The sequence below is a fragment of the Balaenoptera physalus genome, assembly GCF_965194825.1.
Source record: "Balaenoptera physalus genome assembly, chromosome: 2".
NCBI lineage: Eukaryota > Metazoa > Chordata > Mammalia > Artiodactyla > Balaenopteridae > Balaenoptera > Balaenoptera physalus.
This window is the reverse complement of record NC_138883.1, coordinates 146,059,384-146,077,036: the sequence shown is the minus strand read 5'-3', so window position 1 is coordinate 146,077,036 and position 17,653 is coordinate 146,059,384. Positions and strand designations below refer to the sequence as shown.

Genomic DNA, 17,653 nt, shown 5'->3' with positions numbered 1-17,653 from the left:
ATGTTCACCTGCATTTTCCAAATTAAGAAATGAATAGATTGATACATGCACGAGTAAGATGCCCTTTAGTTGGTGCTCAAGAAAATTTCTAGGAATGTTGAATAAATCAATAATGGAATCAACCCATGTAATTTTTCATCAGCTTTATTTTACTTCGTTTGGGATTATCAGGGGCATTGATGTGGCAAATTGGGAGCAGATTGGTGGCAGGAAAAGGAAGAAGAAAGATTTCAGGAAATTCAAGTCAACCCCTTCTTAAAATAGGGTACATCTGCAGTGGCCTCGGCACTGGCTGTGAAGGAATCGCATGGTTTATCTGAAAAACTCCTATTTAAATTGTAGATGCAGCTTTCCATATCTGAAGACGGATACATTCGCTATGGCGACAAAGTGATGCTTGTGAATCCTGATCACCCTGAGACAGAAGCTGATCTGTTTCTGGGTGGGGACCTGAGCTTGTGTATGACTCCAGATGAAATTAAAGCCCATCTGAGTGACGAATTAGAGGTGCCCTGTGGCCTGAGTGCAGCTCAAACCAAGATCCCGGTTGGCAGAAACACTTTTACCATTTTGTGGTAAAGATACTTTAATTTTAGGCTCATTTTCATCATAAATATCTGTTTTCACTTGCAGTTTAAGGATGCCCTGGGATTAGAGCAGTGCTGATTGGAGGCAAAGGTTATGTGAATATTCTCTGTGATTCTCATCTTGCTTTCCTATCTTGAGAATGATTGTCAAGGGGCCTTTACAATCCTGTTACCTTAAACATCAGGATAATGGGTAATTTGATTTCAATTCACATCAGGATAATGGATAATTTGAATTCAATTCAAAATGCTTAATTCAAAAGTATTGGATCCAGGGAATTAAATTCAGAATCTGCCCAGAAGCAAAGTGGGTTTTCCAAATAACATTTCATAATGCTTTGAGCTCATTTGAGTGCTTTCATTGTTTTTAATGCTACTCTGTTATTTCTACGTCAGAAATATATAGTTAAATGCAAGGTAGCAGTACATGGGGATTTGCTGTTTTAAAATTAATTGTCCACTAAAAATGTGCTTGAATTTTTGGAGATGAGCATTTAAATCCTTAGAGAATAGATACATAATTACAATTAAAAGTCATTGCTTTCAGTTTGTTACTAAACTATGATAGCAAGTTTATATGACAGGGATATAACTAGTCCTTTAAGTCTTTAGATTTTTTGAATACACATAATTTATGTTAAAACAGCTAAAAATTGATCACAATTTCTGTTTCCTGGAAGATTAAGAGGGAAGAGTGTATTAAATGTCTACAAATTTGTTACCTTGCTTCTCTCTAAAGTTGTCAGTGTATGGGGATGTCATATATAGAATAGGGAATATAGTCAGTAATAGCATAATAATTTTTAATGGCAACAGATGGTAAGTAGATTTATTGTGATCATCCAACGTGTATAAATATCAAATCATGATGTATACACTTAAAACTAAATATAAGATTATATATCAATTGTACTTCAGTTAAAAAAAAGATGTCAGTGGACTTGGACCAATTCATTTGTGTAGGACAGTATGACTTGCTCAGTCTACCCTAGGCTCACAAAGTGGGAACACTGTGTGTTCCGAGTGTGTTGGAAGACAGTGAGTAAGGTGCCAGCAAGACTTGAAGGCCAAAAGAAAAGACCTTTTGGTAAGTGACTTATTTCAGTTATGGTACATGAATAGACATTACTGAGAAAATTATAAACAAAAGTGCATACACAAAAAATAGAGCTGTAGAATGATCCTAATACAGAGAATTTACGTTCTATTAATTCTCCACTGACAGTGCAGCTGGAGAGGTCATTGGTCAGGTCCTTAGATACGGGCAGAACTTTCGCCTCGGGATAGCAGGAGGATTTGCAGACAGAATGGTAAGTCGTAACACTGCACGTCTACTTTGGACCAGTCATTTTTGTTTCCATGTAGGCTAATGGCTACTTACTGAAGTGGACAGAGAACTCTATGGGCATGGGCTCCATCTCTGGCCTCATTATGGTGTCAGCCTGCAGCTTTTCCAAGGCAGTTTGGGGCCAATTCTTTCCTTCTAACCTCATGAATTACAAAAATACATCCTTAAAAGCTAAAGAGTAAGGGGAAAAAAAAACACCTCTTTGCAATGCAGCTGGTAAAAAGCAAAAATTTATACCACCTCCACTTGCAAGTTAAATGATCAGATTATGTAATAATAATCTGACAGCTGTTTAATGTCACCAATGCTAACACATTTGCATAAATCGGGGAGCATAAGTCTTTGATCTTTACCTCTACCTTGGGAATTAGGCAGTGTAATAGAACCAGACAAATATGGATTTGAATTCCAGCTGAGATGCATAAGGGTTGGGACTTTGGGTAAGTTATTTAACCTTTTTGAGTCTTTCTATAAAATGGAGATTATTTACTTACTACGTGTTTAAGAGCTTCACATATGTTAACTCATTTATTCCCCCCAACAAGTCTTTAAAGTAGGGACTATTTTACCCCTGTTTTACTGATGGGGCAACCGAGGCACAGCAAGTTGAGTGACTTCGCTCCAAGTCACTTGGCTACTAAGTGGCAGAGCTGGTAGTATATATAACATTTTTCATTGAATCAGAGATTCCATTATTGTATGATGTGGCATCATCACCAGCAGCATCATTATTATTTTCATACTACCAAGAAATCAATGCTGGCAATTAAATTCTGACACACCGTAGATGGTAAGCTGTAGCCTGATTTTAAATGTGAAAATTAGAGGAAATACCCAGTTGTTGAAAGAGGAAGTAAATCATCACTGTCTCATCCAGAGAGTAGCCCTACTAACATTTTAGCTTATTTTATAGAGGGAAAATCTTAAAATATAGGGAAAATTACAAGCATTACAACATTTAGATATTATTTCTTTTCTTTTCTTTTTTTGTTTCTCTCTTTCTTTTTATTTACCTTCTTTTCCCACCTCTCCCTTCCATCTCTGCTCTCCTTCTCTTTCCCCTAAATCATCTGCTCTTTGCCTGTTTATTGACTTGGGCTTAAATATCTGCTCTTCCACAGATGATAAACATTTGTCATGTTTGTTGTTAATATTTCCTCTCATTTGTTAACTTGGCTTTTAAATTGTAGTTGTTCTCATCTATTTCTGAGTAACATCTATCAGTGCTTTTCTCTGTAATTCCTTCCATTGCTCAGAGCCTTTGAAGTCTGCTCCAAAGATATGATAAAAAGAATAACTTGTATTAATTTTTAGATGTCTAAACTTGAACTGTTGCTTAAGTTTATTCTTTCCTCCACTTGGGATTTATTTTGATAAAGGCCTTGATGTGAACATCTAAATTTCCCCCAAATGACTGGTCAGTCATATCTGTGTTATTTTTTGAATAATTATTCCTTTCTTCACTGACACATGCTGCATGCATTAAATTATTAGACATGGCTTTCTATTCGGATCCTTTGAACTGGAGTTGTTTATTTTTATTCCAGGTCACTTTGATGACTTTTAGGACTAGTTCTTTATCATTACACTTCTTTGTCTGAATTATGTTAGGAATTAATCTTTCAGTTAAATGCAATAATAATTTTTTTAAGTCCCTCTGCCCCTGTTGGGGGGAAAGTCACTTGGTATTTTGATTGGCATTGTAAAATTAAGTAAGTTCACATATTTAGTAGCTTTACAATATTTGTTCTTCTGAGATGTCTCTCTATTTCTTCAATTATTCTTTTCTATCTCTCAGTAAAGTTTTGTGTTTTCCTTCACATGGATCTGACACTGATCTCGTCAAGGTTATTCCTTGGTATCTTCTATTTTGGAAGCTATTGAAGGTAGGTCCTTTTGACAGTTGCAGCAAAAATAGAAGATAGACATTGATTTTTATACTCACCTTGGATGAAATCACTTACTCTTATGAATTCTACCTGATTCTCTTAGGACTTCTAGGTAGACAGTCATCTCATCTTCAAATTATGACAATTTTATCTCTCCTCAAATTCTTATACCTCTTATTTCTGTTTCTTGTCTTTGAATTAGCAAGCTCTTTCAGGGTATTTATGAAAAATCTGGTGATGGTGGCCTTGCAGAGGCCTGATTTTTGTTCCTGATTTCCTTATTGTTGTTCTTTATATGAACAAAGCTACGTTTATGGTTTGAGATAGACATTATTTTCCATTTGCTCTGAATGGCATTGTCATTCTCCCAATCAGCCAGGCCAGAGCCGCAGTGCATCTTGGACCCATCTTCCTTTCCCACCCACATCCAGCTCCAGCGATTGTCAGGTCCCACGGCTCTTCCTTCACGGTGCAGTTTGGCCCATCTTTGCACTCCCAGTGCCGGTACCTCAGTCCACGCCCCCATAGCTTCATCCCTTTAGTCTATCCTGACTTCATCTCATACTCGCAGCGTGCTGTCAGGTCGATCTTTTAAAAGCTCAGATTTGCTCACCTTCCACCTCCACTGAAAAGTCAGTAGCGGTGCCCCCATTGCCCTCTGCACTAAGTGCTGCTGTTCACTGTGGCATTTAAAGCCCTCCCTATCCACACTCATCCTCTCGGGCTCCCTGATACCACATCACCTCCTCCTCGGAGTCTTTCCTGATCCCCCGGGAGAGCATGTGTTCCCATGTCTCCCCTCCTATAGCTCTTTGCATCCCTGCTGGACGCCATACCTTACAGACGCTTCCAGTTTCTATACTCAATCATCTCTCCTGTTAGTCGGAAATCTTCTTGAGGGCAGTACCTCATTTCTGCCTTCCCCAGAGCGCTTCATGGCATAGCTTTGTATAGAAAAGGTGTTTAATGAAAACCGATCAAGATATGCAGAAATGACCTCCAGGTGCAGGGCGAAGGCCAATCAGTAAACGGCTAACGAGGAACTAACATTATGGACCTTTCAGCAAGATGGCGTGCTCCTTGGCGAAGTTATAGGCAACCAGAGAGCTGACAGAAGTTCCAAGTGTGGACATCAATTCCAGAGGGGCTGAGGCCCCCTTGGAGGCTCACGTATGAATATCAGCTGTGCTGGTATTGGTTTTAAGAGGACTTCACTTCATGCAATAAGTTTCATGCAACATTATTTATAATGAATAAAATATTGCTCCAGGCCTGATGCCCTGAAAAAGAGGAGGAGTCGGAATGGGAGAAAATATTTGCAAACGAAGCAACGGACAAAGGATTAATCTCCAAAATACACAAGCAGCTCGTGCAGCTCAATATCAAAAAAACCAAACAACCCAATCCAAAAATGGTCAGAAGACCTAAATAGACATTTCTCCAAAGAAGATATACAGATTGCTAACAAACACATGAAAAGACGCTCAACATCACTAATCATTAGAGAAATGCAAATCAAAACTACAATGAGGTATCACCTCACACTGGTCAGAATGGCCATCATCAAAAAGTCTACAAACAATAAATGCTGGAGAGGGTATGGAGAAAAGGGAACCCTCTTGCACTGTTGGTGGGTATGTAAATTGATACAGCCAGTATGGAGAACAGTATGGAGGTTCCTTAAAAAACTAAAAATAAGACTACCATACGACCCAGCAATCCCACTACTGGGCATATACCCTGAGAAAACCATATTTCAAAAAGAGTCATGGGGCTTCCCTGGTGGCATAGTGGTTGAGAATCTGCCTGCCAGTGCAGGGGACACGGGTTCGAGCCCTGGTCTGGGAAGATCCCACATGCCACGGAGCAGCTGGGCCCGTGAGCCACAACTACTGAGCCTGCGCGTCTGGAGCCTGTGCCCCGCAACAGGAGGGGCCGCGATAGTGAAAGGCCCGTGCACCGCGATGAAGAGCGGTCCCCGCACCGCGATGAAGAGTGGCCCCCGCTTGCCGCAACTAGAGAAAGCCCTCGCACGAACCAAAGACCCAACACAGCCAAAAATAAATAAATAAATAAATAAATAAAGTAAAAAAAAAAAAAAAAAAGAGTCATGTACCACAATGTTCATTGCAGCACTATTTACAGTAGCCAGGACATGAAAGCAACCTAAGTGTCCATCGACAGATGAATGGATAAAGAAGATGTGGCACATATATACAATGGAATATTACTCAGCCATAAAAAGGAACGAAATTGAGTTATTTGTAGTGAGGTGGATGGACCTAGAGACCGTCATACAGAGTGAAGTAAGTCAGAAAGAGAAAAACAAATACCGTATACTAACATATATATATGGAATCTAAAAAAAAAAAGCGTTCTGAAGAATGTAGGGGCAGGACAGGAATAAAGACACAGACATAGAGAATGGACTTGAGGACACGGGGAGGGGGAAGGGTAAGCCGGGACGAAGTGAGAGAGTGGCATGGACATATATACACTACCAACTGTAAAATAGATAGCCAGTGGGAAGCAGCCGCATAGCACAGGGAGATCAGCTCGGTGCTTTGTGACCACCTAGAGGGGTGGGATAGGGAGGGTAGGAGGGAGACACAAGAGGGAGGAGATATGGGGATATATGTATATGTATAGCTGATTCACTTTGTTATAAAGCAGAAACTAACACACTCTTGTAAAGCAATTATACTCCAATAAAGATGCTAAAAAAATAAATAAATAAATAAATAAAAAAGAGGAGGAGTGCATGAGATGGAGAGGGAGGCTGGGTTTGGTATCCCAAGGAAGGGAAAACAGCTGCAGGTGATGTGAGGGCGGGTGGTCTCAGCCTCTGAGATGGCCTTTCTGAGGGAGAGGAAAGTTGAATGTTCTTGTACAATCCGTAAGAACAGGGTTTTTGAAAACTGCTTTTGAACACACTGGCCGTCCAGCCAGTTGACTGCTCCCTGCTTCCCCAGCCTCTCGGATAGCTGTGAGCTAGTCCATCTGCTGGCTGTCGTTTGCAGTTATATTTATCCAGTGACCACAGGACCCTCACGAAGTCATCTAAGAGGTCTTGGCTCCAGGAGGTGTACCTGACGGATGAGAACTCCTACCTGAACTGCTGGCAGGCGGCCTTCCCTGACCCCCAGCTACGCCTGGAATATGAAGGCTTCCCCGTCCTGGTGAGCGCGGCCTGGGGAAGACGGACGTGTGCGCGGATGCTGTGAAGTGGGTGCGATTTACTCCTGTGTGTGAAATGGAGGCTCGTCAGGGCTCCGATGCCTTATATGCCTCACACACTTTCACTCTCTCTCTCTTTTTCATTTCTTTCTTTTTTTTTTTTAATATTTATTTATTTATTTTTATTAAAAAAAAATTTTTTTTGGCTGCACCGTGCAGCATGCAGGATCTTAGCTCCCTGACCAGGGATCGAACCTGTGCCCCCTGCAGTGGAAGAGCAGAGTCTTAACCACTGGACCGCCAGGAAGTCCCGCTTTTTCTAACTCAAGTTTGGGAGGCACCATTTTGCCTTGTGGCAGCATCCTGCCTTGGTGTTTCTCGACTCTGGTGGTGCACAGAATCACCTACAGAGCTTCATAAAGATACCGAGGCCCAGGCTCTGCCCCTGAGATCAGGCTGAGAACCACTGCCCCGAGATGGTAAGGGTGATGACACTGCTTTCTTTCAGGCCTCTGTTAAGTCCTCATTTCTAAAGAGACTGGGTAATCTGGGGGAAGTGCAGGACAGGGCAGGGCAGACGCACAGGTGAACACATTGCTGGACATTTTCTCAGGAGCCTGGGCCCTGTGGACAGGAGCACAGTTCTGGATGGGAAGGCAGGTCTGGTGGGCACAGAGCTGTTTTGAGGACCAGAGGCCATGCTACTTGCTTGTGAGACATCCAGCAGACGGAGACTAAGGAGTTGTTGGAGGTTATTGGGAGAGTTACTGGATTTACAGCCAGGAAGGACTTAAAGAGTTGGCCATCTAGGAAGGGGCCCCCAGTTACCAGGTACTCTGAATCCACCTGATGCAGTAGGCTTCTCTCCCGAGCTCTGCAGGCAGACCCAGGTTTGCAAGGGTCTTTCTCCCAGCACGGAGAATATACACGTGGTCCACAATGATGCACGCTTGACAGATTTCCTCTCTTCCACTGGTCTTTGCCAAGCTTTGTTCTCCTTGGAATTGCCTCTCATTCCCATGATTTAAACTGTCAGTATCTCAGCTTCATTGTCTGTAAAATGGGGACAGACGATGATGCCTAACTTACGAAGTTTTGTGAGGATTAAGCGGTTAGTACATTTACAGTGCTTATTAGAAAAGCGCCTGGCCCAGACAGCACTCCCAAGCATTCACTGTTGTTAATTTAACGGTGGTTGTTCTATTGTTGCTGTCATTAGGTCAGAGAGGTTGGGGAGTTCAGGCACCAGGAGCTCGTTTCTCTGTTGCTAACTCAGTCCACAGCCCGAGACAGGTCTCTGAGCCACATTCAGACACATCTGCAGAATGGGACATTTCATACCCGTCCAGCTGCTGCCCACATGTCAATACCCTCCAGTCAGAGACCATCAGGAGGACCTGAGGTTGAACGAGTCGGCTTTATTACTTGTTGCAGTGATGGAGAATGCGTGCCATGGAAAACCGTGGGGCGTCTCAGTAAGAGGCTGTTATACATGGTCCGAAAGGATACACGCACCCCCGTGTTCATAGCAGCACTGTTTACAATAGCCAAGACATGAAAGCAACCTAAATGTCCATTGACAGAGGAGCGGATAAAGAAGATGTGGTACATATGTACAGTGGAATAGCACTCAGCCATAGAAAAGAATGAATTAATGACATTTGCAGCAACATGGACGGCCTAGAGACTGTCATACTGAGTGGAGCAAGTCAGACAGAGGAAGAAATATGATATCGCTTATATGTAGAATCTGAAAAGAAATGATACAAATGAACTTATTTACAAAACAGAAACAGACTCACAGACTTAGAGAACGAACTTACAGTTACCAGGGGGAAGGGTGGGAGGAAGGGATAATTAGGGAGTTTGGGATTGACATGCACACTCTGCTATCTTTTAAATGGATAACCAACAAGGACCTACTGTATAGCACAGGGAACTCTGCTCAATGTTACATAAGAACCTAAATGGGAAAAGAATTTGAAAAAGAAGAGGTACATGTATATGTATAACTGAATACGTTTGTTGTACACCTGAAACTAACACAACATTGTTAATCAACTATACTCCAATATAAAATAAAAAGTTTTAAAAATAAAATAAAATAAAATAGAAAGAAAGGACAAGTTACAGAATTGGGGCTGTGGTTGGGAGATTTTAGTGAGGGTCTCAGGAAGTGGGGCTTTGCCCTGGATAGGAATCTGTCAGGAAGCAGGGCTGTCTCAGTACATCTTATCTATAGAGGGCAGGCCAGAGCACGGCCAAGGCTGTCATGAGTAAGGAAGCAGAAGTCACTCCTATTCTCTAGGAGAGGAGGACATTTGGTATTTTGTGGCTTGGGCAATGCTCATGTCTTTGCTGTGTTCAGACATGATCACAAAGTGGTCTTCTTTTTGTCTTGACCCATCGTGGTCACAGCGTGGCCTTGTCTGATGTGCGCACTGTGTGAAATTGATTATATGCCACAGGGGAACACTAAGGCAGAGCCCTGGGTGCCAGGCCAGTTCCCAGATGTCAGGGGCTGCTTTTCACCATCTCACACTGCTTTTAGTTTACATGAGTCAGGATTTTGAAATAATATGTCTTTTATTTTCTGATTGTAAACAATATATGTTCACTTATGGAAAGTCAGAAAAGTACAAAAAATAATATTATGATTACCAGTAGTTCCATCTTCTAGAGAAAGCCACTGTTATCATTTCTTTTTCACTCATATGTTTTTTTTTAAAATTTAGTTTTAATTAAAAAAAAATAGGACATCAGGAATATTTTTATTTTTTCCACTTAACACCACTGACCGTATTTCAAGTTGTCAAAGATCTTCTCCAATATGACTTTAAATGATTGTATAATGTTTCATCATATGTGTGTCTATAATAATGTATTTATTAATCTATTATGGCTTGGCTTCTAGGTTATTCCATCTCTTTCTCTCTCTCTCTTTCTCTCTCTCTCTCTATATATAAATGAATATATACTATATTTCCAAATTTTTGCTTTTAGGAAACTGGAGGCCTTAATTCATAATTCAAATAACATACTCTCTTTATCTTTAAAGGCAAATGCAAAAATTCTTATCAATCACTGCCACACGAATCGGGGGCTGGTGGCCCACCGGCATCTTTTCTTAAGGTATTGTATAGCAGGGTACAAGAAAATGCCATGCCAGAGGGCAGGGGCTGAGAATATAGGCCAAGAAGTTCAATTTAAAGTGGATGGCCACGCACAGAAAAAGTCCTTTGATGACGAAATATCGCCACATAGAACTTTGATGATGTGAAAACTCCTATTAGAGCCCCTTCTATTATACACGTCCTTCCCCACAGAGGACTTTAGCTATAACGGGATCCTATCTCCCTGGTCCTTGCCCAAATAGGATGAGTCTTGTTGGCAAACACACAGTGTTTTAGAGACGCCCCCCCAAGAGCTTTATATAGCAGTGTGTTGAATTAGGTGCTTTGAGATGAACTTAACAGCTTACTGAGGGTTGTAATTCCATTTCCAACCAGTGTTAATTCTTTCTTGCCCCAGTACCTATTTTGGAAAGGAAGCAGAGGTCGCTGCACACACATATCTGGATTCACACAGAGTCGAAAAGCCAAAGAACCATTGGATGTTGGTGACTGGGAATCCCAGGAAGGACTCGTCCACCATGTTGGACCTGCCTAAACCGCCGGCGGAGGACACCCGAGTCCTGGAGCCGGTGGCGGAGCCGGGGGCCAGGAACGCACCTGGTGCGCATGCGTGCACTCGTCCGATGTAGCTTTACAGGAAATCTATCTTGGTCATGCCTCAAGCTATTCTTAAGGAAGGCACAGAACTCTCTGAACATTGTATTAAAACAAAGGCTGTATTCAGATTATTGAATTAACGGTGGAGGTCTAGGACACAGGAAAAAACAAACAAACAAAAAACCTTGCCTTGGGCCATAGCTCAGAAATGGTCTTTGAAGGTGACAGATGATATTCCTTTGTTGATGACCAAATTCTGAAGACTCAGCTTCCTATATTTAGATCCTACAGCAGCAGCTTCTATAAGGACTGTAAAAAACTCGTTACTTTTTAAAAATGTTACTTTTTAAAGCTATGTCTGTGTAATGAAGCTATCGGAACTTTACTGAATTTCTGGCACCATTCTCTTTCCCCCGACTCTGTACAATGTACTAAGAAATCAAAAATGGGTAGCTGTGGACTGTGGCCTTACTTTAGAGTTGAACATTTTCCCCCTTGTATTTTTGTGTCTCCTTCTGGCTTGCGAGGGTGGGCTCAAGACCTCTATTTGACCTCCATTATTTTGTAATGATTTTCATGTTGCAGAATCTCCTTATTTCTACCTTATCTTTGAAACCAGTACATTAGTTGTGGCATTCACATCATCAGACAAAATACATATATATCCTTCCATGTGTTTGTCCATCTACTCATTCTTTGTCGAGTACGGAGCACCTATGATGTGTAAGGTGTTGTAATGGGATGAAGAGATGCCCAGCCCAGGAAGTAAAGGTCAGGGCTAAGGCTGGTTCGCTTTTAAATACCGTTGGCCCTCCGTTTCTGCGGTTTCGCATCCGTGGCTTCAACCAACCGCTGAATGTGTAGTATTATGTTTATGATCTGCGGTTGGTTGAATCTGCGGCTACGGGACCCGCAGATTCGGAAGCCATACTAAGGAATTTGAGCATCCTAGGATTTTGGTATCCTCGGGGGCCCTGGAACCAATCCCCGCGGATACCGAGTGACGACTGTATACCCAGAGGCGGAAAGTAAGTCACGGGTTATGTAAATGCATTTTAAATAGATGCGGCTTCAAGCCATTGTGGCTTGAGCCTCTTCAAGGAGACAGGCATTTGCCCTTCACGTGCAGTAGGAGTTAGGGCGGTGGTTCCTGCCCTTGGCTGTGCACTGGATTCAACTGGAGAACTTTAGCAATTACTGATGCCTGGCCCTAGCCCAGAAATTCTGAGTGAACGGTCTGGGGTGCAGCCAGGGCAAGGAGCATTTTCAGTGTCTTTCGGTTGGCTCTAATGTACTGCCAGAGTTGGGATTCACTGCATCAGGAGAGAAGGAAGCGACGGTTCCTTGGGGGTGGTCAGGAAAGGCTTTTCTGAGTGGGCATTAAATCAGAATTTCTGGGGTGGGGCTTTAAAAAATACAGATGCTTGGACCTACCTCTGGAGATTCTTATTTAATTGAATTGGATTGGAGCCCAGGTATCAGCATTTTAAAAACACTCGCTACTTTTTAAAAAATGTGCCGCCTGGGTTGAGAACCGCTGACTTAGCTGAGCAGAATTTGGTTTGCCTGTGTATCTCCAAAGGGTGTAACCAGGACTGGAGGCAGGTAGATTTGGGCTCCATATGGTGAAAGAATTTCTTGAACAGTTTAAACAGTCTGCAAGCGTCTAGACCCGTTCTGGTGCATTCTTGTCCCGCCATGAGGTGCCCACGGAGAGCTTTCAGACAACATGGGGACTCACATTGCTTCCTTGAGCCATCTTTCAATGGTTCCTTGACTGAATCGCCAAAGAGTTTTAGTCCCCCAGGAATACTGACCAAGTTTGCAAGCATATAGTTAGTGACAACTATGGTGTGACTTCCACCTGGCTGATGGCAACTGTAAGGCCCAGTCATTTTAATTCAAAGATGTTAAAATATGAAAAAGAAATCCCTGTATATCTTAGAATAGGTGAAAGACGATCAATCACTAGAAAGCTAGTGCTATTGAACTGAGCAAGCACTCTCACCTGTATATTACCTTGTGTGATCACATCAGAGGTGCTGCCTTGGGTCTGCTGAGTGCATTCAAAACTAGTAAGGGGTTTTTATACTCATTTCCTTATTCTCGCTATTTTCTGGGCTTAGATTGGATTTTGTTCATTGCCATAACCCCATTTCTTTCTTTCTTTTTTTTTTTTTTAAGTATTTGTTTTATTTATTTATTTATGGCTGTGTTGGGTCTTCGTTTCTGTGCGAGGGCTTTCTCTCGTTGCGGCGAGCGGGAGCCACTCTTCATCGCGGTGCGCGGGCCTCTCACTATCGCGGCCTCTCTTGTTGCGGAGCACGGGCTCCAGACGCGCAGGCTCAGTAATTGTGGCTCATGGGCCTAGCTGCTCCACGGCACGTGGGATCTTCCCAGACCAGGGCTCGAACCCGTGTCCCCTGCATTGGAAGGCAGATTCTCAACCACTGCGCCACCAGGGAAGCCCATAACCCCATTTCTTGAGGAATATCTGTTGACTGAATGAATGAATCCATATCCTTTGCAGAGGTGACAATAGGCTTGTAGAAGTTAAGTGATTTGCTCAAGGTCACATAGCTCATAAATAGCAGAATTGGGCAGGACCAAGTCAGATCTTCCAGACCTTCTTCTAAACCAAAGTTTTCTAACCGCACACTCTCAGTCTTTGGGGGTCCAGATAATTCTTTGTTGTGGGGGACTGTCCTGCGCCTTATAAGATGGTTGGCAGCCTCCCTGGCCTCTACCTACTAGATGACAGTAACACACCTCCACTTGAGACAACTAAAAATGTCTCTTGTCGTTGCTAAATATTCCCTGGGGAAAAAATATATGCCACTTGAGTACCACTGCCCCTTGGTCTTCTAGATCTTCTTTATTTGCCATTGACAGAGGATGCTGTAGAGGGTTTTTCCTTTCTATTTTTTTAATAGAGGTTAGAATATATGGTGTCTAGGTAGCTTCCAGGTTTACTAATAATCTGCTTTTAGCAACTGGCCTGAGCTTTGGTGGAAACCTAGAATTTTGTGTAGGTTGGGCCTCCAGGATAAGGTTGCTATGTGGACCTATGCATAGTTCACCTTGATACACACAGCCAAGAGTGGTATTTAAATTATTAAACAATCTGCACAGTTTTTCCTGAATATCACTGGGCACCAACCTAACAAAACAAACTCCAGCCACACTGCTGGGGTAGCGTCCTCGAGGCACCCTGCTGGGCCAGACATTTACACTCTAGTTTCTGAATTGCAGGGAAGTCCAAGGGTTCCCACCCCACCAAGGAGGTGCCAGGGTTGCCAGGGGCATCTGAGGAACTTGGGTCAGTAGCTGTGTGAGAGGCACACAGTTCCTTAATAGTGGTCTCCAGTGTGGGATACACAAGCTGGCCCATTGAGATGTGAAAGGAAAAGTTTAGAACTTCTATGTAAGTCATTATTTTACCCTGTAAAATACATTAATGTGTGTTTCCTACTGTTCAAAATGTTAGTTTTTTTTAAATGCACATATAGTTTAGTAGGCATGAATAAAATTTGTAAATATAAGTGTGTGTGTGTGTGTGTGTGTGTGTGTGTGTGTGTGTGTGTAGTTAATGCTCAAAACTTACCAGGAAGGGTGTACAATAACACAGTGTGGAGACCATTCTGTGTGCTGTGTGTCGTCGTTTGTTATACAGAATGTGCCACGGAGTCAGTGTTGCTGTGTAGCTCTGTCCCCAGTCATGGACTACAGGTTCCCCCTGCCCAACCCAAGGTTCACTTTTGCTCAATTGAACAGATTTCTATCCATCCTCCACTGTGTGCCATTTCTCTTACTAGGATGGTGGAGACAGCAACAAATAAGGCAAAGACCCTGCAACTGGGGGCGAAGGGAGAGGGAAGAAGAAACCACCAGTGATTATGCCCCGAGCCTTCTACGATCCCTGTGGGAGAACAAGGAGATGCTCGGGGACCAGGAAAGGCTGCCCTCGGATGACACTTGAGTGAGAAAGGACACCACAGAGAAGAGCATTCCTGGCCAGGGAGGCCCGAAGTGGGGGGCGTTTGGAGCAGTGGTGAGAGAGAGGCACTTGGCGAGGGGCCAGTTCACAAGGGGCTGTGTACAGAGCTGCTATGCAACAGGTCCACCCAGTAAGTCTGCACTGGCTGTTAAGATAGTGTATCCCTCTGTATTGGTTGGAAAATAGCTACTGACCCAAGTCCCTGAGATGCCCCTGGCAACCCTGCCACCTCCCTGGGGGGGACCCTCAGACTTCCCTGCAATTCAGCAACTACAGAGTTAATGTCTGGCCCAGCAGGGGACCTCGAGGACCCTACCCCAGCACTGTGGCTGGAGTTTGTTTCGTTAGGTTGGTGCCCAGTGATATGCAGGAAAAACTGTGCAGGTTGTTTAATAATTTGAATACAACTCTTGGCTGCGTGTATCAAGTTACTGAATTTTAATTTTATCTGGAAGGTGGTGGTCAGCCTTCGAAAGAGTGTGAGGAGGAAAGTGGCATGATTTTGCTTTAGAAAGAGTATTACGGAAGCAGCAGGGAGGTAAAGCGGTCCCTGGGGACAGATGAGCCTCTGAACTAAGGCAGTGTCAGGGGCCATGGACAGAAGGGGATGGGTTGGAGAGAGATCAGAGAGAGAGAGAGACAGGACTCCAAACCTGGTGTATGTAAGACCAAGAGAGGACGAGGAGGTGGCACGCAGGTTTGGGGGGGCGTGCCCATCCCTGAGACTCAGGACCCAGGAGGACCAGCAGTTGGGCAGGGAAGTTGAGTGGTTGCCTGGAGACAACGTGATGTAGCCTGTTTGTCTGTGGGTCCAGCTGCAACCTTGCTACAGTGCCTTCCTCAGCCTGGTGATGTCCTCTGCCAGGCTGGTTGGACCCACCAAAACCCCAGCTAAATCCTTGATAATTGGCAGCAAATAAAACTTTAGGATTGAGTATACCTATAACTCCCTGCCAGGGGAGCACGGAGGAGTCCGGCAAGCCTGGTGGCCAAGACTGGCCACTTCCCAGCTGCAGGGATGTTATCTCTCTGAGAATCAGTGCATCAGCTGTGAAATGGGGAGGGTACCGGCCCTTGAGGGCTGCTGGGAGAACGGGATATGTTCAGTTATGTGAAATCAGGTGCTCTGCGTGTGTAAGTGCTTCCCTGTTTCCCCTCTGCCTTCAAACGTGAGTTTAGTACGTGGACATCCAAGTCAAGGAGTGAGTTTGTCTCCATCTCCACAGTTGGTTCCAACCTGGGATTGGACCCCTTTTCTTTCCCACACACAGTACACCTTTGTGCATTCAATCAAATCCAACAGACCTCATGACTTTTTTATATCAGGTACTGAGCTAGACCCTGGAAAGTATAAACGTGTTCTTACCTTCAGGGCCTCAACTGGGAGATGATGCTTAAGAGATGAAGAGAGTTTATTCCTGTTAAAGAAAAGAAAAAAAAGGCATAAGCCAAAGCCATTGACTTGGGGGAAATGCAAGATGCATTAGGAAAGCAGACGGAAGTTCACTTTGATTGGAGCCTTGAGTAAGAGACAGGAGGTAAAGCCTTAAAAAGAAAGGCCAGGAGCTTCCCTGGTGGCACAGTGGTTAAGAATCTGCCTGCCAATGCAGGGGACACGGGTTTGAGCCCTGGTCTGGGAAGATCCCACATGCCGTGGAGCAACTAAGTCCGTGTGCCACAACTACTGAGCCTGTGCTCTAGAGCCTGCGAGCCACAACTACTGAGCCTGTGTGCCACAACTACTGAAGACCATGCACCGCAACGAAGAGTAGCCCCGGTTCGCCTCAACTAGAGAAAAAGCAACACAGCAGCAAAGACCCAATGCAACCAAAAATAATTAATTAATTAATTAATTAATTAATTAATTAAAAAAAAAGAAAGACCAGAGTGTGGAAGTTTGCATTTAATACAGTATGTAAGGGGGAGCCACTGCAGGTTTTGGAGCAGGGGAGAGATAGGACAAGAAAGGAAGGTTAATCTGGGAGGGACAGGTACAAGGTAAGTTAAAGGCAGAGGTCATTTCTGAATCCATAATCACAGATGATGAGACCACTAAGGCTTGAACCTATGGAGAGCAGAGCCGATGTTCTTACTGATGGGTTTTAGCAGATGAATTAATCTTTTTCTATTATCCCTTCACCAAAGGCAAAAATAGTAGAAACATTGCTTTTTCCATTAGTAAATTCGCTCAACATCTCTCAATATTATCTGGAGCTTTTAAAAAGGAAAATAGCTGCTTTATTTTTAAGAATAACCACTTAGAACCATTTATAGATTTGATAATAATTCAGCAGAAGTTCAGTTATTATGGTTTAACATAAGGAGAGTCAATTAAATTACTGGCTTTGATTCCTAAAGGGAGACCATGTTGTAAAGAATACAATTGGTTAATGTATAAAGAACTCTTATAAGTGAAAGAGAAAACCACAATCATCCCATTAGAAATACAAGGTGCTGGGGCGGAGTCAAAATGGCGGTGTGTGAAGACGCCTAGTTAGTGTCTCCCCACAACTAGGGCACCTGCCAGCCGCTGGTGGGGACCCTGATGCCCAAGGAGACAGGAGGAACCCCCAAGTGAACTGGTAGGATGTGGGGGGACTGAGCGGGGAGGAGAAGTGGAGGCCAGACAGGATTAGTGCCCCTGTGGCCAGGGATATCAGGAGAGGCAGGTGGGAGGGGCCCTCCAGGAGGAGCAGGGGAGGAGAGGAGGGTGTTTGCCCTGCCCACTCGAGCCCAGGAAGCCTGCTGGGCTCCCAGGTGAGGTCCCCCGCTCTCTGTGACCAGGGGTGGGGGTACGCCTGGGCCCCTTCTGTTCTGCTGAGTCTAAGCCCCACCCTCCCATGGCCCCCAGGGCCTTTTCCAGCCCTGTGGGTCCTAAGCATAGGCACCACCCACCACCCAAACCTCGCCCTTGCTTAGGCCCC

At 43.8% G+C, this 17,653-nt stretch overlaps 1 protein-coding gene across 5 annotated transcripts in view; it reads left to right on the top strand.

Annotated features, from left to right (window-relative positions):
- Window positions 1-11,404, top strand: part of CFAP161 (cilia and flagella associated protein 161) — a 59,907-nt gene extending 48,503 nt beyond the window's left edge. For 4 of the 5 annotated variants that reach the window (XM_082448850.1, XM_082448849.1, XM_082448848.1 and 1 more), the window contains exons 6-10: window positions 343-575; window positions 1,813-1,897; window positions 6,845-7,003; window positions 10,060-10,133; window positions 10,533-11,404. In XM_082448850.1, coding sequence (XP_082304976.1) covers window positions 343-575; window positions 1,813-1,897; window positions 6,845-7,003; window positions 10,060-10,133; window positions 10,533-10,764 — 783 coding nt within the window. In that variant the 3' untranslated portion in view covers window positions 10,765-11,404. The remainder of the gene's footprint in view (window positions 1-342; window positions 576-1,812; window positions 1,898-6,844; window positions 7,004-10,059; window positions 10,134-10,532) is intronic. The other variant, XM_082448851.1, reaches the window with a different exon arrangement.
- Window positions 11,405-17,653: the final 6,249 nt, after the last annotated feature.